General features: G+C 47.5%; 2 protein-coding genes across 14 annotated transcripts; both read left to right on the top strand.

Annotated features, from left to right (window-relative positions):
* The first annotated feature begins 1021 nt into the window (after positions 1–1021).
* On the top strand, positions 1022–4624 carry Etv2 (ETS variant transcription factor 2). Of its 9 annotated transcripts, none has more exons than XM_039093962.2 (7): positions 1022–1855; positions 2075–2149; positions 2356–2649; positions 2850–2909; positions 3124–3600; positions 4122–4234; positions 4394–4624. In XM_039093962.2, the coding sequence occupies exons 3-7, from the start codon at positions 2394–2396 to the stop codon at positions 4592–4594; spliced, it is 1107 nt and encodes a 368-aa protein (XP_038949890.1). In that variant the 5' UTR covers positions 1022–1855; positions 2075–2149; positions 2356–2393; the 3' UTR covers positions 4595–4624. The 9 variants fall into 9 exon arrangements, with proteins under 9 accessions (XP_038949890.1, XP_038949888.1, XP_063122557.1 ...); XM_039093961.2 differs by having other exon boundaries at positions 1023–1855; positions 2374–2649; XM_017590045.3 differs by having other exon boundaries at positions 1026–2149; positions 2374–2463; positions 2563–2649; positions 4394–4622.
* A 6463-nt stretch (positions 4625–11087) lies between these two features.
* Cox6b1 (cytochrome c oxidase subunit 6B1) lies at positions 11088–20091 on the top strand. Of its 5 annotated transcripts, none has more exons than XM_006228795.3 (4): positions 11088–11249; positions 12759–12872; positions 13791–13891; positions 19872–20059. In XM_006228795.3, exons 2-4 carry the CDS (start codon positions 12767–12769, stop codon positions 19923–19925), a joined length of 261 nt encoding a protein of 86 aa, XP_006228857.1. In that variant the 5' UTR covers positions 11088–11249; positions 12759–12766; the 3' UTR covers positions 19926–20059. The 5 variants fall into 5 exon arrangements, with proteins under 5 accessions (XP_006228857.1, XP_038947145.1, XP_063130482.1 ...); XM_039091217.2 differs by having other exon boundaries at positions 11092–11249; positions 13791–13905; XM_063274412.1 differs by having other exon boundaries at positions 11176–11249; positions 12713–12872.
* Positions 20092–23089: the final 2998 nt, after the last annotated feature.

The following is a 23089-nucleotide window of genomic DNA, read 5'->3' as shown; positions in this document are numbered from 1 at the left end:
GGGTAGAAAGAGAAACGGACAAAGTTGTTTTCTGACTTCAGCATACATGTCCTGGTACATGCACGATAACAGCAATAATAAAGTTAAGGGTAGGACTATAGGTGAATGGTAGAGCATTTGCCAGAACAAATAAAAAATACTTGTATTTATTATTTTTTAAATAATATCTCACTTTGTAAGCCCTGGTTAGCCTGGAACTCACTATGTAAACCAGACTGGCATTGAAATCCCAGAGATCCACCTCCTATGCTAGTGCTGGGGTTAAAGGCATATCTGGAAATAAAAATGCTTTTAATATTGAGTATGTACTCAAGTATTTTTTTGTTTGGTTGGTGTGGGGTTTATTTTTATTGTTGTTTTGTTTTGTTTTGTTTTCTTGAGACAGTGTTCCTCTGTGTAGCCCTGGCTGACCTGGAACTCGCTCTGAGCTGACCTCTAACTCAGAGATCCACTTGCCTCTGCCTCCCAAATGCTGGGATTAAAGGTGTATGCCAGCACTGTCCAGCCAGTAAGTAAAATTTTAATATTAAAATTAAGTATTAAAATGACCTCAAATATTTTTCATGTTAATATTTACTAACCAAATACTTAAAGTGAGCGCATATACATTATCTGAAGCCAAGTTACTGAAGCTAAGGTTAGCCAGGCTTAGCAAATTAAAACAAAACAGACAAAAACAAAAAACAAAAAAACAGGATGCCTAGTTACTGAGTTTCAGTTTAACAAGCAACACTTTTTGGTATAGCTATGTCCCAAATATTGTTTGTACACTTTTGCACATTGTGCATGTGATTCTTTTCTGAGTCAGTGGAAGCAAGCTTCAAACAAAACACTTCATCCCTGAGTGTCTCCACTTTTTTTTTTTTCTTTTTTTCGGAGCTGAGGACCGAACCCAGGGCCTTGTGCTTGCTAGGCAAGTGCTCTACCGCTGAGCTAAATCCCCAACCCCTCCACTTTTAATAAAGAGATCTTTCCAGGGCTGGAGAGATAGCTCAGTGGTTAAGAGCACCGACTGCGGGGTTGGGGATTTAGCTCAGTGGTAGAGCGTTTGCCTAGCAAGCACAAGGCCCTGGGTTCGGTCCCCAGCTCCAAAAAAAAGAAAAAAGAAAAAAGAAAAAAAAATGAGCACCGACTGCTCTTCCAAAGGTCCAGCAACCACATGGTGGCTCACAACCATCTGTAATGAGATCTGATGCTCTCTTCTGGTGTGTCTGAAGACAGCCTCAGTGTACTCATATACATTAAATAAATACAATATTTAAAAACGATATCTTTCCAAACCTATCACTGCCGCACATAAAATTATTCCACGCAATAATTCACATTCAGTTCATACTCAAAAATCCCCAGTTGTTTGCGACTGCTATAGCTCAGAAAGCCCAGACAGAAAAAGCATGCCTCAGTTTCCCCCTTCATAAACTTGGGATAAAAACATTTCCCCCTTGAGAAGATTAAATGAAAGTCCGTTTTTGTGTATGGCTTCTCGGACCGGCAGACGCTCATTTAACGTTAGTGGTTTCTATTACTATTATTATCGCCCATGATGATGTTATTTTGATTATGATTGCCATTATTCGATAGTAATTCCAGGACACCCTCCCTCTGCCTGGTAAGGGATTCAGGGTTGGATTCCCCCACCCCACTCCATCTGGCTGTCTGTCACCCTGCCGATTGTGACGTAGGCTGATGCTAGGGAAAGGGGGCATCTGGCCGGAAATCCCTCTTCCTGTTGCAGATAAGCCCAGAGTTGCCCAGCTGACCCCAGACCCTCCTCCCCCACCGCTTTTCATGTCTCACCACCAAATCCTCAAGACGGGGAACCTGTCCAAACCCCTCACCCCATCCCCACTACCCCGTAAGCACCCCTTAGATCTCAGTACCCCCATCCCTGCCTTACCCTTGTTCCCCAAGTCCTTTTCCAAGCCCAATTTGTCCCTGCAAAAGGACCGTTCCAGGGACCAATGCGCATCCCTAAAGCAGGGGGTGCAACTTGACCACGCCCCCATCCCTGCAACTTGACCCAGGCTGCGACCCCCAGCTCTGACGTCTCGGAAAATTCCCCCTCCCCTATCAGGCCCCCCGGGAAGGGTGCATGGTATGAAATGGGGCTGAGACCCCCCCTGGCAAGGAGAGAAGGAACCTGCCAGAGGTAAGCCACGAACTGGATGCCTGAGTATCTGAACTAGGAAGGACCTGGATTTAAGTATCTGAGAGAGGGAGAAGGGACTGGAAACCAATATTCCTTTTCCTGGGGAAGGAGGTTGCAGAAGTCTCCTCTGGGTTTGAGGGAAACAAGGGTTGTAATCAGACTCCTGGGTCCCTAAATCTCACCAACTTGTCCATTACCCTTGGAAGTTTTCCTCTCTCAACCAGAACCGTCAGAACAAGCCTCCATGGACCTGTGGAACTGGGATGAAGCGTCAGTGCAGGAAGTACCTCCTGGAGACAAGCTGACAGGACTGGGTAAGCTGCTGTGGCTTGGGACAAAGTGGTTGCAAGCTTCCAAAGATGCGGACCCCTTGACCCCTAAACCGGCCTTAACATCCTTGTTGCCCGCAGAAGGAGCGGAATTTGGTTTCTATTTCCCTGAAGTGGCACTGCAAGGGGACACACCGATCACACCGATGAACGTAGAAAGCTGCTGGAAAGGTAGGTTTGCTGGGCTTGACCCCCTGTGTGCTGGGGGAAAAAATGGGAGATCCTGGGCCTTTTAGAAAGAACGAGGATGCTGAGCGGCAAGGAAGTAACACGTCTGGATTTTTGAGATTGAAGGAGGCATGAGTGGATGGCCGAGGTCCCTAAGTCATTGCCACATCTTTCCTAAAATTCAGTTCTCTTGTCCAACATAGGGTTCCCAGAGCTGGACTGGAACCCCGCTTTACCTCACGAAGAAGTACCTTTCGAGGCCGGTGAGTGGTAGAAAATGGAGGTGGGACGAGAACGGGATCCTGACACGCCAGAGCTGAGTTTAGACTCCCCTAGTCTTCAGAGGAGCGGGACTAAGACTGGGAACACCTACATCTTAAAGGCCATACAAGGCGCCAAAACTCCCCTAAAACTCCCAAGTGTGCGGGGGATCAAGACTCCTGGGCTCCCCTTGTTTAAGGTCTGTTCTCCTCACAGAGCCCGTTGCTCACCCCCTTCCGTGGTCGCGAGACTGGACAGACCTGGGGTGCAACACCTCGGACCCGTGGAGCTGTGCTTCGCAGACGCCAGGCCCCGCCCCTCCGGGCACGAGCCCCTCCCCCTTCGTCGGCTTTGAAGGGGCGACCGGCCAGAATACTGCCACCTCGGCAGGAGGGGTCCCCTCGTGGTCGCACCCTCCCGCCACCTGGAGCACCGCCAGCTGGGACTGTTCTGCGGGCCCCAATGGATCCACCTACTGGGACAGTGGCCTGGGCGGGGAAGCGCAGGCGGACTATAAAATGTCGTGGGGCGGGTCTGCGGGTTCGGACTACACCACCACGTGGAATAGTGGGCTGCAAAACTGCAGCATCCCTTTCGAGGGGCACCAGATTCCAGCATTCGCCACGCCATCCAAATCGAGCCAGCAGTCTGATCGAGCCACATTGACTCCCTACTCCAAAACTAACCACCGAGGTAAGAGGCTGCAAACTGCAGAAGAGGTGAAGCCAAAGGGATAAAGATTAGGCCTAGACACCTTGGGGGTGGGGTCTGGGTAACTAAAAGAGGTGGGATCCGGGAAACTGGCAGCTAGAGGACAGGGGTTCTGTATCAGAAAGCAGAAGAGGGATCGGGTGAGAGGACGGACACTTAATTTCTAGGAACCGAGAGGACAAAAAGGTAGGACCCTATGTTATGTGAGAGGAAAGAGGAGCATATTCGGACTCCTGGGTCTTCGAGGTGGAGAGGCCAAACTCCCGAAACTCCTAGATGGGGCTCAGGCTGCCAGGGCTTCCTGAAACTGATTCTTGGGTCTCTCATGGAGGGATCCGAACTCACAGACACTCGAGGAGAAACTGAGCTGGACTCCTGGGTCCTAAATTGGGAGAACCTGAACCTTTTAACCTTCAAAGTGAAGGCTCCCGGACTCCTAGATTTGTCCCAGTGAAGTGTTCTAGATCTGGGAAGCCCGACGTTCACATGCCTCTATCTCTCAGGTCCCATTCAGTTGTGGCAGTTCCTCCTGGAGCTGCTCCACGACGGGGCGCGCAGCAGCTGCATCCGCTGGACCGGCAATAACCGCGAGTTCCAGCTGTGCGACCCCAAAGAGGTAAGACAGCTCCCCTTGTCCCGCAAGCCCCGCTTACCTAGTTCTCGGCCCCGCCCCCACCCACTTACAACCCCCCCACGCCCATTAGGACTAAGACCTGCCCCGCCCATAGCAACTAAGACACTGGTCCCTCTGACCTCAAGCCTGTGTGCGGCTTAGGTAGCCCGGCTGTGGGGCGAGCGCAAGAGGAAGCCGGGAATGAATTATGAGAAGCTGAGCCGAGGTCTACGTTACTATTACCGCCGCGACATCGTGCTCAAGAGCGGTGGGCGCAAGTACACATACCGCTTCGGGGGACGCGTGCCTGTCCTTGCCTGTCAGGATGATATGGGACATCTGCCGGGTGCAGAAGGCCAATAAAAGAAAAAACAAAAAAACCACCCTGTCGATCTTGCGTGTCTGTTTCTTTCCTACTGACACCTACTCGACCTGTCAAGGGAGCCTAAATGTGCACCCCGACATTTCAGGCTCCGCCCAGAATCAGGTATCCGAAGGTCTTTAACGGAGTCTTTGAACCTGGGTCCCTAGACTGTCAGTGTCTTAGTTCCTTAGTCCTTAGTCTCAAGATGACCATCAAGAAGGACGTTTCACTGTAAGTGATGATGCAGGCCACTAATTTCACAGTATTCTGGAGACTGAGGCAGGAGAATTGTGAAATTAGGGTCTCCAGACCTGCCTGAGCTACAAACTAGCCCTTAGTCCTAAGAGGACCCAGGAGAAAGGACCAGACTGGATCCCTCCCATTGGGAACTTGTAAACTACAAATCCCTTGCTCCTTCCCTGGTTTTCCCAATCCCTTCCTCACCTTAGGTATCTAGATCCTACCTCTTCCCTCTGCCTTTGTTCTCTCTCCTTCTGCACCTCTCAACTTGGAGATTGGTTTGGGGTAAGAAGTTCATAGGGTCTACTGTCTGTCTGTCCTGCATTGGATCTTTAAAAGAAATTGGACTTATTTTTAAAAGATTAATTTATTTTATGTATGTGAGCACACTGTAGCTGTCTTCAGACACACCAGAAGAGGGCATCAGATCCCATTACAGATGGTTGTGAGCTACCATGTGGTTGCTGGGAATTGAACTCAGGTCTTCTGCAAGAGAACAGCCAGTGCTCTTAACCACTGAGCCATCTCTCCAGAACCAAAGTTGGACTTGCTAATGCTTGACAATAGTTTATCCTCTGAAATTTATCTAAGAGTTTAATCTCCGGAGTTTTATGCTAAATCTATGAAGAGCATAGAAAGTGAATCTGTGGCACTTAGAGATGGTGGTCCGACTGGAAGAAATCAGATCATTAGGATGAAGTCCCCGTGCTTGTATTCTGATGCTTTATAACTAGAGCTAGAGACACACAGGGGTGTCCCAGTCTCATACTACATGATGTCCTGTCTCAAGATGACCAGCAAGAAGGTCATTTCATGGTCTGGAGAGATGGCTCAATGGTATAGATCCAATGCCCTCTTCTGATGTGTCTGAAGACAGCTACAGTGTACCCATATACATAAAATAAAATCTTTAAAAAAAAAGTCATTTCACTGTAAGTCATGACAAAGACCACTAATTTCATAGCATTCAGGAAACTGAGGCAGAAGAATTGTAAATTTAGGAGCTCCAGACCTGCCTGAGCTACATAGCAAGGTACTGTTTTTTATTAAAACAAACAAACAAACAAACAAAAAAAAAAACCTCCATCGGGGCTGGAGAAATAGCTTTTTGGTTAAGAGCACCGACTGTTCTTCCAGAGGATGCTGTTCTCACAAGGCAGCTTACAACTATCTGTAACTGCACTTCCAGGGAGAACGGATAGTTTTGCAGACAAAACACCAATGCACATAAAATAAAAATATATTTTTAAAACAACCCATCGGTGGTGAAATGACATTATCAATGGGACCCTGCTTAGAGCCTCAGTTCTATAGCTGGGATCTTCTTGCTCCAGACCACGAGCCCACAAATCTATGCTCCTTATAAAGTAGCCCAGCTTGAACATTTTATTATAGTAAAAGGTTTGTTACAGCTATAAAACCCCATCACGGACCTTTATCTGCTCTACCTTCTTGAAGGAAAGAGTAAGGCTCACAGCTAGGCATGGTGACGCATGCCTTTGATCCAATAACTTAGCAGGAGGCAGAGACACAAAGGTCTTTTATGAGCTGGAAACCAGCCTCACTACAGAGTGAGTTCCAGGACAGCCAGGGCTACACAGATAAACCCTGTCTCAAAACAAAACAAAACAAAACAATACAGAGAGAGAGAGAGAGAGAGAGAGAGAGAGAGAGAGAGAGAGAGAGAGAGAGAGAGACACACTCAGGCTTCAAAAAAAAAAAAGACTTTGCTGAGTACCTTCTAGATGTAGAAGAAATTTGAATAATTAGACCTAATACACACTTAGAAAAACCATGGCCAGTCCAAGTTGGAAGGCATAGAATCAGACCTTCAAAAAACCTACAGGAAGCTTAACCCACTCTAGGAGCACTCAAAGAGGGCCTACTGGGTAACTCTCCTGTGCCTGATGCTGATGATACATCACTAACCAGAACAGGCACAGCCTACGTACACTGCCGTCAGAAAGGAAGAGCTTACAGTCCTTAGGGATGGGATGAAGAAAGCCCAGGGGATCATGAGAACCCAAAAGAAGGAAACTATGAGCCCAGGAGGAAACTATGTAAGAAAGTCTGGGAGTCAGGTGGAGAGAAGTCAAGAAAGCAAAGGATGTTTCCATCAGAAGGCAAGACCCAGCGATGGTGGTGGTAGTGGTGAGGGGTTTTGTTTTTTGTTTTGTTTTGTTTTGTTTTGTTTTTCCAGACAGGCTTTCTCTGTGTAGCCCTGGCTGGCCTGGAACTCTCTCTGTAGACCAGGCTGGCCTCGAACTCAGAGATCCACCTGCCTCTGCCTTCCGAGGGCTGGGATTAAAGGCATGTACCACCACTGCCTGGCAACATGCAAGATATTACAGTGCTGTTCAGAAATATGCATTTAGGTGCAGAGGAGTCACTTTACAAAGAATACATAGGCAATGGTGTCTTGGTTTCCAAGGTACAAAGCACAGTGATATATAAGCAGAGATGGGATCTAGATCTTAGGAAGATGTTGTTGAAAGGGATGGATGTGTTATGTAAACAAATAACTCCACAAATAATTACAATGCTGACTGAGAGACTATGAAGGAGGCCCCTGTACCAGCTAGGTCTAGACACTGGATCAAAGAAGTCCGTGGAGGCCAACAAGATGGCAGAGCGTGTAAAGGCACTTACCATCAAGTCTGACAACCTAAATTTGTCCCTGCAGGGACCCAGGGACCTAGATGGTGGAAGAGAGAACCTGTTGCATGTAGTTTTGCTACCCTGCCTAAGCTCCAGGAATGGGCCGTGCTACCAACCCCCACCCAGCTTCCCTTCAATCGTCAGATAAAAGACACACACACACACACACACACACACACACACACACACAAACACACACACACACACACACGTTCAATTTCAACTTGCCTTTGACAATTGCTGGACGCTATTTATCTCCCACCTGGAGAAGTGTGCCCTGATCAATACTCTTAGCTACGCACCTCTCCACCCGCCCTCAACTTTAGCTGCTCAGTTACATCTTGTCCCAGCTGAACACTTCTGATGGCACCCGCCTGTAAGAGCAGCCACAGGCTGCCACATGGCAGGATCTCACATGGCTGCCATTCAGCACCTGCCATCTGCTTGCCTCCAGGGACCCGAAAGTCCCACCCATCCCTTCTGCCCAGCAATTGGCCCATGGCTTCTTTACTGACAGATCAAGAATCAATTGGGGAACAGGACCTTAGCATCAGAACCCCTACAGAACTACCCTTAAGTTGTGTGTCTTGCACAGATGTGTAGTGGCATGTGCATCTCATTCCCCACACAATACATACATGCATACATACTATACACACACATACACATGCATACATACATACATACATGCATGCACACATACACACATACATACAAACATGCATGCATGCCTGCACGCATACATACACACACACACATAATTTGTTGAGAAGGCAATATAAGGGAAACTTCAGAGCCTGCGTTACAGCCTTTTCTAGTCCCTAACTGCTCCTCATTTGAGTACAAGTTTCTGTCCATTCAACAGAGTTTCTAAACCAAAGCCTCAAATAAGGTGAGAAGAGGAGCCATCTATAGGCGAAACATCCAAACCCATGGGAGGAACAAGTGCAAAAGCTAGGGGAAGGAAGGGGCTGGAGAGATGGCTCAGCAGTTAAGAGCCCTGACTGCTCTTCAAGAGGTCCTGAGTTCAATTCCCACCAACCACATGCTGGCTCACAACCATCTATAATGAGATCTGGTGCCCTCTTCTGGCCTGCACACATACATGCAGGTGAAACGCTGTATACATAATAAATAAATCTTTAAAAAAATAAAAATAAAAGCTAGGGGAAGCCAGTCTGTATGCTTAAGGACCAGCTAACTAGGGTGCCTGAGCTTCAGGGGAATGAGGAGAGGGGAGGTGAGAGTCATTCGTAAGGATTTTAGTTTTAGACTAGTTATGTCAGAAGCCAGGGAATGAGTTCTGGCTGAGTGGTAATAACTGAAGTGGTCAAGGCATCCTTAGGGCAGAGGGTGCACACTGTGGAGCAGCAGAGAGGCTGAGATGCAGGAAACGGACCCACTATAATTAATAATCCAGACAGAAGGACCCGAAGTTCATGTGGCAAAGGAGGACTCTGGAAACATTTTAAAGCCAGAAACAAACTGGATTGCTCAATAGGTCTGGCAGTCTATGAACAACTTTTTTTTTTTTTGGGAGCTGGGGACTGAACCCAGGGCCTTGCGCTCTACCACTGAGCCAAATCCCCAACCCCTTATGAACAACTTAAAAAAAAAAGGGGGGGTTGGGGGTTTAGCTCAGTGGTAGAGCGCTTGCCTAGGAAGCGCAAGGCCCTGGGTTCGGTCCCCAGCTCCGAAAAAAAGAACCAAAAAAAAAATACATGTTAAGAATGATACAGTGGTGGCTAATCTTTCCATCAGACCCAACATTTAATCCCTAAAGTTTCCTCCAATCAATACAGGACTCTCAACTGCCTGAATTGTGATTTCTGGGGTTTGAGAATGAGTGGGCAGTGGTGTCTGATACAGTGATGGATGAGACTGAAGGACAGACCAGTTTGTTTCTCACCTTCTAACAAAGCTCTCAGGACCTAAGAAGGCAAGGATTTTGTGTTTTCTTCAGCAGTGCCTTTTCCTTTTTTGAAACAGGATTTCTCTGTGTAGCCCTGGCTGTCCTGGAACTCACTCTGTAGACCAGGCTGGCCTTGAACTCAGAGACCCTTCTGCCTTTACTTCCCAAGCTCAGGGATTAAAGGCGTGTGCTACCACTGCTCAGCTAGCTCTTCTTGTGAACTGAAGTATGTTAATTCAGAATAAAAGTTTTGCAGAATATAAGTTTTGCGCTTAAAATTTTATCCTAAAAAGAACTTGGTGCTACACCAAAGATCCCAAACACCTAATGTAATCGATGGAGAGCTAATGAAGACTTTCTATTAATTTTCTTTTCTTTTTTTTTTTTTTTTCGGAGCTGGGGACCGAACCCAGGGCCTTGTGCTTGCTAGGCAAGTGCTCTACCACTGAGCTAAATCCCCAACCCCACTTTCTATTAATTTAAACCCATGTCTTCTCTGGTGGATACTCCACAACACATGAATGTTGGGTAGTGGTGGTTCAGGCCTTCAATCCCAGCATCTGGGAGACAGAGGCAGGCAGATCTAAATTTGAGGCCAGCCTGGCCTACAGAGTGATTTCTAGAACAGCCATAGATAGTTGATAGATAGATAGATAGATAGATAGATAGATAGATAGATAGATAGATAGATGGATGGATGGATGGATGGATAGATGGATGGATGGATGGATGGATGGATGGATGGATAGATAGATAGATAGATAGATAGATAGATAGATAGATAGATAGATAAAGTTTCTAGGGCTATACAGAGAACCCCTGTGTGGATGGCTACTCTTGATTATCAACTTGACTATATTTAGAATGAACACTCCTGAAACATAGGGCACATCTGTGATCCAGATTTGAGGCAGGAAGACAACATGCTTTTAATCTGGACCTTAAGGCTGGAAGACACGGGCTTTTGATCCAGATCTCGAGGTGGAATGACACAAGTTTTTGATCTCGATCTTGAAGCACATCTTTAATTTGGGCAATAACTACTGCTGGAGGCCTAATATAAGGACAATGGAAGAAGGAACAGGTGCTCGCTTTGCCAGCACATCCATTGGAACCTACTTCTTCAGGATTCCAGCTTATGCAGAAGACCAGCTGAAAACACCCACCCTGGAGAGACAAGGCAATTCACCACATTGCTCCCCACTATGATGATAATGGGCAAAATATTAAACTGTAAGCCAGTCTTAATTAAACATTTTCCTTTATAAGAGTTGCCGTGGTCATGTTGTCTCTTCACAGCAATAAAACACAAACTAAGATACCTTATCTCGAAAATCCAAATAAACAAACATAAATAACTTTTGAATCAAAGCATAGGGGTAAAAGCTTGTTATCCTAGCACTCAGGAATCTGTGATCAAAAAGTTCGAGGCCAGTCTGTGCTGTATAGCAAAGTCCTGTCTCAAAACAGATTATCTGGTATATTTTCCCATTCCCACTCTGCAGACAGCCTCACTCTGTCTTTTTCATCTGGGAAGGACTGGCAGGTGACAATAGCCCATAGCTGAACGTCAGGAGCCTTTTAAGAGCAAAGCAAACTGCTGATTGGACCAGCAACAATAATAAACAGGAATTTAGCTCAATAGGAGGTCGGGCCTCTTTGGAAGTGGGAGTGGCCAGAGCGACTTCTGGGCACGCCTCCCGAAGCCACTCTAGCAGCTCGGAGGACTCAATTCGGCTTCTCCTCTTGCAGCTTCCGGCCAGTCGGAATTCCGCTTCCCGTCTGACATTGGCGTCTTTGCAAAGGGTCACATTGAAGTAACGCTGCTCCGGGACAGTCTTTAGGTGAGTGTAAAGGGTCAGGATCCTGGGGGGAACCTTGTCTGTGGTAGAGAAGCGCCCCGGGGCTTCCCTGAAGCCGGGAAGAAACTTCCGGCTACCCTGGGCGCGGGGTCCTGGAGCTCACCATTATATCCGCCTTCATGATGTTAGGTCGCTTGAAAGCAGTCTCTTATTACTCCATTCTCCAGCCCTATGAACTAGGACCTGCCATTATCCCCTTTAACAGAGCTGGGGCTGGAGTGTGAAGCGCCTTAGCAGCGGCTGTATGGCAATTAGGATTTGGACCCAGTAAATTGAACTGTGGTGCTTTTGGTCGCGGGCTCACAGGCGTGGCCACCCGAAGGCCGAAGTCTGTCGCCTTGACTCGTTCCTTTTCCCCCAGCATCATCTTTGGTCAGCTCTCAAAACTCGAGATATTGTCCAGAATTACTAATCCCCGATGCCCAGCCTGTCTCCCCAATGAACCTGTTCTACTGCCCAAGTACACCACTTCTTTGGGCGACTTCAATTAACACTGACTTTTGGCACCTCTGTGGGGTCAAACACACACACACACACCCCCGGGTGATATTGGCTGTCATCTCTTCAGACATATCAAAGCTATGGGTAGTCAATAAAATTCAAGGAGCTAAAGTATTTGAATGATAAAGGGGGAGTTGCATGGTGATTTTATTAACCTCTGATCGAATTGCAGCTTTTACTTCCATTAGGAATGGAGGCAGAAGCTCCAATAGATTTGGCAACATGGGCAGTTGTCAGCAGTCAAAATCAGAGAGGCCTGACACATGCTAGTTGCAGGGGTCACAAATCTTCACTCGTGTACCTCCAGTTGTACTTGATAAATCCTTTTTTTTTTTTTTTTTTTTGGGTTCTTTTTTTTCGGAGCTGGGGACGGAACCCAGGGCCTTGTGCTTCCTAGGCAAGCGCTGTACCACTGAGCTAAATCCCCAACCCCTCCTTTGAGCTTTTTTGGGGGGAGGAGGGATCATTTTAGGCAATTCTGCAATGCATTTAGGCACATTCTAAGAAAAGTTTGAGTTCATGGGACCCCTGATGAGTGTGTGACACCAGAAAGCTTTCTGGTGACACCCGAAAATCCTCATAGTGTTTTTGATGGATGAAGTACTATCACTGGGTGCTGCATGACCTTGGAAAGTCATTTAGACACGCTGCCCCTTGTGTAGACAGCAGAGGCAGTTACACCTTTTAGAGTGGCCATGAGGTAGGTTTGTATAGAGTACACGTAGTATGGGCTGTGCACGCAGTGAGCGTTAACTAGAGTGTAAGGATGAAGATTGGTTTTGTCAAGGAGACCTCTGTGGCTTCTGCACTCAGTGTATGGATTTTCCCTGCCCTCCATCTTTCTGTGTTGAGAAGGAGGAGGTGGTAGCTCATTCACTTTCAACTCGTTCTTCCACTCTGGACTTCTTTCCCTGAGCCTCGTGTTCTGACATCCCCATGCCCAGGCACCTCCAGAATGGTTGCCAACGTTCCCACTCTGTTTGCATCCAGGAGTCAGGATGGCCGAAGACATCAAGACTAAAATCAAGAACTACAAAACCGCCCCCTTTGACAGCCGCTTCCCAAACCAGAACCAGACTAAGAACTGCTGGCAGAACTACCTGGGTGAGCAGAGTGCCATGAAGGGTCTTGCCTGAGCCTCCTGTGTACCTCCTACCTCATAAGGGAAGTTGGGGAACAGGGACCTATGCACTCCAGCCTGGTTTCCTTCACTCCAGATATATCCTCTGGAGGGTCCAGACCCCTCAAACTGTCAGGGTCTTTTTTTTTTTTTTTTTTCTGAGCTGGGGACCAAACCCAGGGCCTTGCACTTGCTAGTCAAGCACTCTACCACTGAGCTAAATCCCCAACCCCAACTGTCAGGGTCTTATATAAACTTTGGTCTCAACATTTTTTTGAAGAATTATGAAGAAAAGTGTGCGTGTGTGTGTTGTGTGTTTGTCTCGCACACACACACACAACACAAGTAAATACAACATGTAAATAATTGGTTCAGAGATGTCTCCTGCAGTCACAATCCATGGATAAAAATGGATATTGCCAGTACCCTGTTCTTGGCTTGCTTTGTATCCAATCTTAAACACAGTCCCTTTCCTTTCTCCTTGCTGGAGACAGGACACCATGAACTGAAGGTGGTTACTTTTGGGGCCCCTGCCTCCCTTGAGTCCATGAGACCTTCCCTCAAAAAAGAAAAAAGAAAAAAAAAAAAAACAATAAAAACAGCAACAACAACAAAAACCCACTGGTACCCCACCCTGTCTTCCTCAAATGAGATCAAGACCACCTTCCCCTTTCCTAGCTGGGTCTGGACTTACATAATTCCCTCACACTTTGCTCTCATTCCTAGCTGTTCCCTAATGTTCTATATAACCGCCCAGGTCAGGTATACACAGCTCTTTATGGCGTACTTGTTAGTTTGCATTCCCTCTGTATGTATAACTAATCATAAAGCAAAAAGTGTTTGTAGATTTTCCTCAAAAAATGTACTTGTTAGGATTGATTCCGAACCTCTTTTCTCCACAGACTTCCACCGCTGTGAGAAGGCAATGACGGCAAAGGGCGGTGACGTCTCCGTGTGCGAGTGGTACCGGCGAGTGTACAAGTCCCTCTGCCCCGTCTCATGGGTATGTGCCTCCCGGTGAGATCCTGGGGTGTTCAGGTGGGGACCTAGCAGAGAAGAATATGGCAACTAGTGAGAGTTCATCTCCAGGGGCCAAGGTAGGGCCAGCCATGGAGTGTCACTGATAGCTCCTCAGTTAGGGCCCTCAGCCCAGGACTACCCTCCTAGACCTGCCTTGTCCATGCACTGAGGAAACACAGCCTTGGGCTGGGCGGTCGTGGCCCACACCTTTAAATCTCAGCACCCTTGGGAGGCAGATGCTGACAGATCCCTTTGAGTTCAGAGCCAACGTAGTCTGACTTTCCATCCTGGCTCCTTGTACTGTGAGCCTACGAGCAAATGTAAATTGCATAAAACCTGGGGGAATAGAGGATGAGGTTAAGAGCATTTTCTGTTCATAATGGCCCAAGTCCAGGTCCCAGCACCCACTCTGGGGCATCCCATGTCCTCTCGTGAAATCCAAGGACACTGGACTCATGTGCACATACCCATACTCAGATACACGTGCATATGTGATTTTCTCTCTGTGTGTAGTACTGACTGTCCTGGAACTAGCTGTGTAGACCAGGCTGGCCTCAAATTCAGAGATCCACCTGCCTCTGCATCCTGAGTGCTGGGATTAAAGACCTGTGCCACCACTGCCTGCCCAAAATCTTTCTTTGTTTTGTTTAGAGAGTAAGGTCTGGAGAGATAGCGGTTAAGAACACTGACTGCTCTTCCAGAGGTCCTGAGTTCAGTTCCCAGCACTCACATGGTGGCTCACAACCATCTGTAATGGGATCCGATGCCCTCTTCTGGTGTCTGAAAATAGCTACAGTGTACTCATATACATAAAATAAATACATAATTCTTAGTAGTTAAAAAGAAAAGTTAGCGAGTAATTTCCATGATCCAAAATAAGTCCTTGATCCAGACTGAATAGCAACCCAGGGGTTTGCACCTTTTCTTGATAGTTTGTTTAATGTGTTACTGTGCATGTGATCTGTGTGGCTGGGTAGAGCTGTGCCCCTGCCTATGTGCGAAGAGCAGAGGACGGCTGTATGGAGTCAGGTTTTCCCTTCCACAGTCACAGGGATCAAGCTCGGGTTGTCAGGCTTACATGACAAGCATTGTCCTATCCTTTCTGGGCCTTCATCTGCCCCGCTTTTTTTTTTTTTTTTAAAGAGAGGGCCTTGCTGTATAGTCCAGGCTGGCATCGAACTCATGATCCTCCTGCCACAGACTCTCAGGTACTGGCATGGTGGTCATGCATGTAGTTAGGCCTCGTTTCTCCATATGTCTCTTTTCTTTTCCTTCTCTTTTCCTTCTTCCCTTTCCTGAGGTGCTCTAGAACAGATCTCAGACATGCCATCTCCCCCCTCTCAGTTCAGTAGACACCTCCACAAAGCCAGGACCCACTGAGACTCCACACTCAGTATTTCACACTGCCACATTACTGTTTCATGAAGTCAGAGGGCCCTGCCGACTGCTGGACTCGAGAGATGCTTGATCTCTGTAAGAGTCGAGGGAGTGACTGTAACATTCACACTCATTTCAGAAATGAAAATATCAACATGAGTTCAAGGCCAGCCAGGTATACAGAGCTAGTTCTAGGACATCATGTGCTATACAGAGAAACCCTGTCTTAAAACACCATGGAGGGGGCTGGGGATTTAGCTCAGTGGTAGAGTGCTTACCTAGGAAGCGCAAGGCTCTGGGTTCGGTCCCCAGCTCCGAAAAAAAAGAACCAAAAAAAAAAAAACCATGGAGGTTGTGGGTGGGGGTGGGGGATGTGTCTCAGAATCAAAATGATAATTTGGTGTGGTGGTAACACACCTGAAACCCTAGCCCTTAGATCATTTTTTTTTTTTTTTTTGGTTCTTTTTTTTCGGAGCTGGGGACCGAACCCAGGGCCTTGCGCTTCCTAGGCAAGCGCTCTACCACTGAGCTAAATCCCCAACCCCAGATCATTTTTTTCAAGTGTGTGTGTGTGTGTGTGTGTGTGTGTGTGTGTGTGTGTGTGTGTGTGTGTAAGTAACTGGAGTTACAGATGGGTCCTCGGCATGAGACTCTGCTCTGTGATTTGCTTTGACCTGTGCAGGTTGCCAGACTGAGTCTTATGTAGTCTAAGTGTCCTCCAAGTTGCTCTGTGCTGAAGAATGACCTTGGACTCCTGAGATTCCGCCTCAGCCTCTTGATAGCTGGGGTTACAGGCACAGGCCACCACACCCTGTCTGAAGCAATCCTGGGATGACCCCATGCTCCCTGCCTGCTAGGCAAGCAGTCTCCCTACTGGGCCACATCCCCAGCTGCCACTGGGTCTTGCTTCCTCTCCACCCCTCCCCCCAACTATGTTACAGAAATTTTAAAACTGTATTTTTAATAATACATAAATCTTTTTTTTATCTTGTTCCTCTATTGATGGCCATATCTCAGAAACCTTAGTTATACTGTATTTTATCTTTATGTGCGGGGGTATTTTACCTGCATGTATGTCTGTGCACCGCATCATTGGTCTGGTGCCTGCAGAGGTCAGAAGAGGGCACTGAGTCTCCCAGGCTAGAGTTACGAGCCACCACGGGAAAGTAGGTCCTCAAGAGCACCAAGTGTTCTTAAGTGCTGAGCCATCTCCCCAAACTTTTGTGTGCATGAGTGTTTAAGATATTTCTTTTTTTTTTTTTTTTTTTTTTTTTCCCGGAGCTGGGGACCGAACCCAGGGCCTTGCGCTTCCTAGGCCAGCGCTCTGCCACTGAGCCAAATCCCCAACCCCTAAGATATTTCTAATCTTAGTGTGTAAGCTTGTCAGGGCAAAGGTCAGTACCTATACTCAGCATCTGAGTCAGTTTGTCCAGCCCTCTTTTGTTCTCCCTAATAGAAAACATTTAGTTTTCCTAAAAAACAAACAAACAAAAACTAGGTTTTGTTGGTATTTGTTTGCTTGGATTCTTTTTGTTTAGGTAGAATTTTATTTATTTATTATATATGAGTACACTTACTGTCTTCAGACACACCAGAAGAGGGCATCAGATCCCATTACAGATGGTTGTGAGCCACCATGTGGTTGCTGGGAATTGAACTCAGGACCTCTGGAAGAGCAGTCAGTGCTCTTAACCGCTGAGCCATCTCTCCAGCCTTACTTCTTTAGATTCTTAAAAATTCATTTTTGGGTTTGAATGTTTTGCCTGCATTTTGCGCATGTACCAGCTGGATGCCTGGTGCCCATAAAGGTCAAAAGAATGCATTGGATCCTGTGGGAATGGAGTTACCGCTGGTTGTGGGCCGCCATTTTGGTGCTGGAATCAAACCTGGGTCCTCTGCGAAAACAGCAAGTGTTCTTAACCACTGAGCCATCTTTCCAGCTCCTTTGGTATGCCTTGAATGCTCATTTAAATAATTAATTTTTTTTAAGATTTATTTATTATATTTATATGAGTACACTGTAGCTGTCTTCAGACACACCAGAAGAGGGCATCAGATCCCATTACAGATAGTTGTGAGCCACCATGTGGTTGCTGGGAATTGAACTCAGGACCTCTGGAAGAGCAGTCAGTGCTCTTAACCACTGAGCCATCTCTCCAGGCCCAATTTTTTTTTTCTTTTTCTTTTTCTTTTTTCTTTTTTTCAGAGCTGGGGACCGAACCCAGGGCCTTGCACTTGCTAGGCAAGCGCTCTACCACTGAGCTAAATCCCCAACCCCCAGCCCAAATTTTTTAAAAGATTAATTTATTTTTATTTTTATGTGTTTGGTGTTCGGTCACTTTGTATGTCTGTGGACCATGTGCATGCAGTGCCCCAGAGACTGGAAGAGGGCAGGAGATAGGCGGAAATGGAGTTACAGACTTATCAGCAGCGATGTCCGATGGGAACTGACTCTGCAGCAGCAGCCAGTGCTCTTTAATACTGAGCCATCTCTCCAGCCCTTAATTAAAAAATTAAAATAGGGGCTGAGGATTTAGCTCAGTGGTAGAGCGCTTACCTAGGAAGCACAAGGCCCTGGGTTCGGTCCCCAGCTCCGAAAAAAAGAACCAAAAAAAAAAAAAAAAAAAAAAAAATTAAAATAGACAAGAACTAAGTATGTGAGATGTAGATGGGAAGGCACGTCCTATAGCTTGCTGCAGGGATGACAGAGCTCAGTGCTGTCATGTGGTCGGTGGTAGGTTTTCTGACAGGGAGTTCCCGGTGTGTGCGTTGGCCTGGTCCCTTGTGGTAAGATCGCAGGCTCCATTGCCCATGCCTTTATCTGCCGAGTCTGCCTCTCACTGAGGAATGTGAGAGCTCGAAAGGGCTCAGTGCTTAACGGTCCTTGCTGCCAAGCCTGACGACCTGAATGGGATCCCTAGGACACACATGGTAGAAGGAGAGAACAGCTCCTGCAGTTGTCCTGTCTCTCCACCTCTGTCCCTGTCTCTCTCTCTCTCTCTCACTCGCACGCACGCACGCACACACACACACACACACACACACACACGTAATAAAAACAGAGATAACTTACAACTAGGTATGTCCACCAGTGGTATTAATTCATGGGAATGCTAACAGTTTGATGCGGGCCTTCCCATCGGCATCTGGGATGGACACAGATCCCTGAGTGTGGCATCTTCTGATACTGACTACATAAGCTGGCACAAGCTGGTTATTCATTTGTGCCACATCAGAGACCAGCCTCATTTCCTATAAATGCCTAGTGTCTTAGAGGCTTACTACTGCTCTGATGAAACACCATGACCAAAAGCAAATTGTGCGGACAGGAACTGAAGCAGGGCAGGAACCTGGAGGCAGGGGCTGATGCAGAGGCCATGGATGGGTGCTGCTCGATGGCTTTTTCCTCGGGCTTGTTGACCTGCTTTCTCATAGAACCCAGGATGACCCGCCATACAGTGAGCTGGGTCCACCCCCATCAATCACTAATTAGGAGAATGCCTTATGCCAGGTCTTATGCAGGCATTTTCTTTTTGTTGTTGTTCGGTTTTCGGGACAAAGTTTTTCTGTGTAGTTCTGCTGGTCCAGACCAGACTGGTCTAGAACTCAGAGATCCTCTTGCCTTTGTCTCCTGAGTGCTGAGATCAAAGGCATACAACACTAAACCCGCTATGGAGGCATTTTCTTTCTTTTTTTTTTTTTTTTTTTTCTTTTTCTTTTTTTCGGAGCTGGGGACCAAACCCAGGGCCTTGCGTTTACTAGGCAAGTGCTCTACCACTGAGCTAAATCCCCAGCCCGGCATTTTCTTAATTAAGGCTCCTTCCCCTCAGATGACTTTAACTTGTATCAAATTGACATAAAAACTATCCAGCACACCTAGGTTATTTTGTTTGTTTTGTCTGTTCTGACAAGCAACATACAGTGTTAATAATGGTTTTCAAAACAGGGTTTGTCTGTTTGACCTGTAGACCAGGCTGGTCTTACAGAGATCCACCTGCCTCTGCCTCCTAAGTGCTGGGATTAAACGCAGACACTACCATTGCCCAACAAATAAGTAAATCTTTAAATATACCGTAGTGCCCAGGCAGTGGTGGTCAGCACTCAAGAGGCTGAGGCAGATGGATCTCTGTGAGTTCAAGGACAGCCTAGTCAACAGAGCAAGTTCTAGAACAACCAGGGCTAAGAGAGAAACCCTGTCTTGGAAAACGAGCACACACATTGTTGTATTCTGTGTGGGTATCTGCGGGTATGTACATGTGAATGCAGATACCCAAGGAGACCAGAAGGTTTCTGATCCCTGGCTCTGGATTACATGCAGCCATGAGCTCCCTGGTGTGAGTGCTGGGAGCCAAACCAGGTTCTCTGCAAGAGCAGTTACTGGTTACCCTTGGGTTCCTGCCTGTTCTTCCATGGACTACCAGGTCATATAGGGTAGTGATTTTGCCTTTTTGGGTCGCTTGCTTCTCTGGGACAGTGTTAGTCACAGGAGGCACCTGTGGGGTCATCTGTTGGCCACATGCACTGGCGAGCAAAGCCGGGAAACAAGAAATCCACCCTGTGGTGTTTACACCAGTTGTCTTTTACAGGTCTCAGCCTGGGATGACCGCATAGCAGAAGGCACATTTCCTGGGAAGATCTGACCTGGCTCCGCCCACCTCTCCTCTGCTCTTTGACCTTCTCCCCGATAGAAAAGGGGGACCTCAGTATATGATGGTCCCTACCCTGGGACCCTGAATCATGATGCAACTACTAATAAAAACTCACTGGAAAGGTTTCACACTGTGTGTATAGGACAGTGTCTGGCTCAGAAGGGGCCTCATAGTGGCTATCTTTTTCTTTGTAAAATGACGGGTAGATTTGTTTAAAGAGATTTATTTATTTATTATTTCGTGTGAGTGTGTGTGTGTGTGTGTGTGTGCGCGCGCGCGTGTGTGTGCGCGCCCATGGGTGAGTGTACCTGAGGGGAGCAGAAGAGAGCTAGGCTTGAGTGCAGGGGACCAAACTCCAGTCCTCTGCAAGAGCAGCCAGTGTTTTCCCTGCACTTGTGTATGCACACGGTGCACATGCAGTGTCTGCAGAGGCTGGGAGAGGGCGTCAGATAACTTGGGGCTGGAATTACACCCTGTTGGGAGCTGCCCTATGGCTGCTGGCAATTGAACAGTCTTTCCAGTCTCTTTTGTTCTTTTCTGCTTTGTTTTATGTTTTTATTTTATGAACTTTGACCACCTGTATGGCAGTCAGTGAAGTGGATGGCCACACAAAATAGCTTCAAGTCTCTGGTGTGTGAAAATGAACAGTGTTTCCCCTTATAGTACCCCCACACACACTCAGTACCGGGACTTGAACCCAGAGCTGCACGCACGCCAGGCAAGCACTTTATTGCTGAGCGGCAGCCCCAGCTATAGTCAGAGTTCCAGACAAATTTCCCATCCCTTTCCTTTCCCCTGTGTGTGTGTGTGTGTGTTTTGTTTTTCTTCTCAACAGGGTCTCATGTAGCCCAGGATAACCTTGAGCTCCAGACATTGGGATTACAGAATGCTAAAGATGATTTTTTTTTCTTAAAGATTTATATATGTATATGAGTACACTGTAGCTGTCTTCAGACACCCCAGAAGAGGGTGCCAAATCCCATTACGGGTGGTTGTGAGCCATCATGTGGTTGCTGGGAATTGAACTCAGGATCTCTGGAAGAGCAGTCCATGCTCTTAACCACTGGGCCATCTCTCTAGCCTGATGGTTTTATTTTATTTATGTGTATATATGTGGCAGGGAGCTATGTGGACATGAGTGTGGTACTCTCAGAGGCCAGAAGAAGGACCCTTGGAACTGGAGTTACAGGATAGGAGGCTGTGAGCTGCCCGATGTGGCCCAGGTCCTCTGCAAGAGCAGCAAGCATTCTTAACCACGGAGCCATCACTCCAGCCCTTCTCCTTAGCATTATAGTAAATCCCGGAGATGGTGTTTTACCCCAAAGTAGATTTTTCTCTCTCCCTCCCCTCCCCTGCCCTCCCCTCCCCTCTCTCTCTCTTTGGTGTAGCTTCAGTGTAGTTACATGAAGGTTTCATTGTAGCTCAGGCTGGCTTCAAACTTAGAGCCCTTCCTCAGGTCCAATCTGGAACCCCAGGATGGCCTACAAGCACACAACACCAACCAGCTGGACTTCCAATACTGCAAAACACAAGGAAAACGGCAAGCTCCTGCTCAAGGCTCCCTCCCCTTGATCACCACAATGACTGAAAGTCATGGCTGAGACAAGGCCAGTCTGGCACAACATCCCCCAAAGGAATTGCCACATCAGTGTGTCAGGGAGTGAGCCTAACCAGCTGGAAAACCACAAATAACTGTACTCACACTTTCCTGAAGAGAATTCAGATGAGTGGAGATGTTCTACATCCTGAGGAATAATGGTCCTTGGATGGGATCCTAAGACACCTGCCTAGTGGAGGCTCATTAACTACTGCTCACAGGCCTCCTCTGTGTTTGTAACAAGCTTACACAAGAACTGCCTTCTTGGTCCTGGAGTTGAACTCAGAGCCACCCACAGGCTAGCGACCGCCCCACCTCCAGCCCCTCACTGATAGTTTATAGGTAGGCGCTCTGCCACTGAGACACGCCCCCAGCCCCTCACTGGGGGATTCTAGGCAGGGGCTCTACCACTGAGCCACGCCCCCAGCCCCTCACTGGGGGATTCTAGGCAGGGGCTCTACCACTGAGCCACGCCCCCAACCCCTCACTGGGGGATTCTAGGCAGGGGCTCTACCACTGAGCCACGCCCCCAGCCCCTCACTGGGGGATTCTAGGCAGGGGCTCTACTACTGAGCCACGCCCCCAGCCCCTCACTGGGGGATTCTAGGCAGGGGCTCTACCACTGAGCCACGCCCCCAGCCCCTCACTGGGGGATTCTAGGCAGGGGCTCTACCACTGAGCCACGCCCCCAACCCCTCACTGGGGGATTCTAGGCAGGGGCTCCACCACTGAGCCACGCCCCCAGTCTCTCACTTTGGGGGGGGGGGTTCTGGGAAATACTGAGCTACATCACAAGCTCTCTTTTTTAAAATCGTGTATATGTGTGCACACATGCAAATGTCCTGTAAGGCCAGAAGAAGGCTTTGGATCAGAAACTAGAGTTACATGTATGTGGCTGTGAGCTGACTGTTACTGCGCTGGGACTGAACACCCATCTCCAAGGATGGTGAATATTCTTAACTACTGCGTCCCCAGTTCTTTTTATTTTGCTTTTTGAGACAGAAAATTGTGTTGCCCAGGCTGACCTTGGGACTCACTGTGTGGTGAACGTGGAATCCTCCTGTCTCCGCTTTCTGTGTGCTGGATTACATGTTTTGTAACACCAGCCCTGGTCATTTTCTTTCGTCTTTCAAGAGATTTTGTTTTACTTTTAACTGTATGTGTGAGGGATTGTGTGTGCTTGTGGAGGCCGGAAGAGGGTAGCAGATTCCCGGAAGCTGGGGTTAACTTGCAGTTGTGAGCTGGGAACGTGGGTGGTGGGAACTAAACTCAGGTCCTCAGTGTGTACACGTAACTGCTGAGCCGTCTCTCCATGTATTTTTTATTACATTTATTTAGTAACCGTATTTGTGTGTACTTGCATGCATATAAGGGTGCGCTGCCGTAGCCTGAGCGTAGAAATCAAAGGACAATTTGCAAGAATCAGTTCTCCCCCATCATGTGAATTCTAGGCCAGCCTAGTCTACAGAGTGAGTTTTGGGACAGCCTGGGCTGTGTAGAGAGACTGTCTCAAATATAAAATAAATTTACACACACACACACGCACGCACACACACAC

This window comes from Rattus norvegicus, chromosome 1, assembly GCF_036323735.1.
Source record: "Rattus norvegicus strain BN/NHsdMcwi chromosome 1, GRCr8, whole genome shotgun sequence".
NCBI lineage: Eukaryota > Metazoa > Chordata > Mammalia > Rodentia > Muridae > Rattus > Rattus norvegicus.
Note: the sequence above shows the minus strand (reverse complement) of the source record. Positions and strands in the feature narration are given on the sequence as shown.

Excerpts from the sequence above, each read along its gene's own strand:
- Etv2 (XM_039093962.2), top strand. The coding sequence starts at position 2,394 with ATGGACCTGTGGAACTGGGATGAAGCGTCAGTGCAGGAAGTACCTCCT. Across the intron at positions 2,650-2,849 it reads CGTAGAAAGCTGCTGGAAAG|GGTTCCCAGAGCTGGACTGG; the intron begins GTAGGTTTGCTG and ends TGTCCAACATAG. Across the intron at positions 4,235-4,393 it reads AGCTGTGCGACCCCAAAGAG|GTAGCCCGGCTGTGGGGCGA; the intron begins GTAAGACAGCTC and ends TGTGCGGCTTAG.
- Cox6b1 (NM_001145273.1), top strand. The coding sequence starts at position 12,767 with ATGGCCGAAGACATCAAGACTAAAATCAAGAACTACAAAACCGCCCCC. Across the intron at positions 12,873-13,790 it reads CTGCTGGCAGAACTACCTGG|ACTTCCACCGCTGTGAGAAG; the intron begins GTGAGCAGAGTG and ends TTTTCTCCACAG. Across the intron at positions 13,892-19,871 it reads CCCTCTGCCCCGTCTCATGG|GTCTCAGCCTGGGATGACCG; the intron begins GTATGTGCCTCC and ends TGTCTTTTACAG.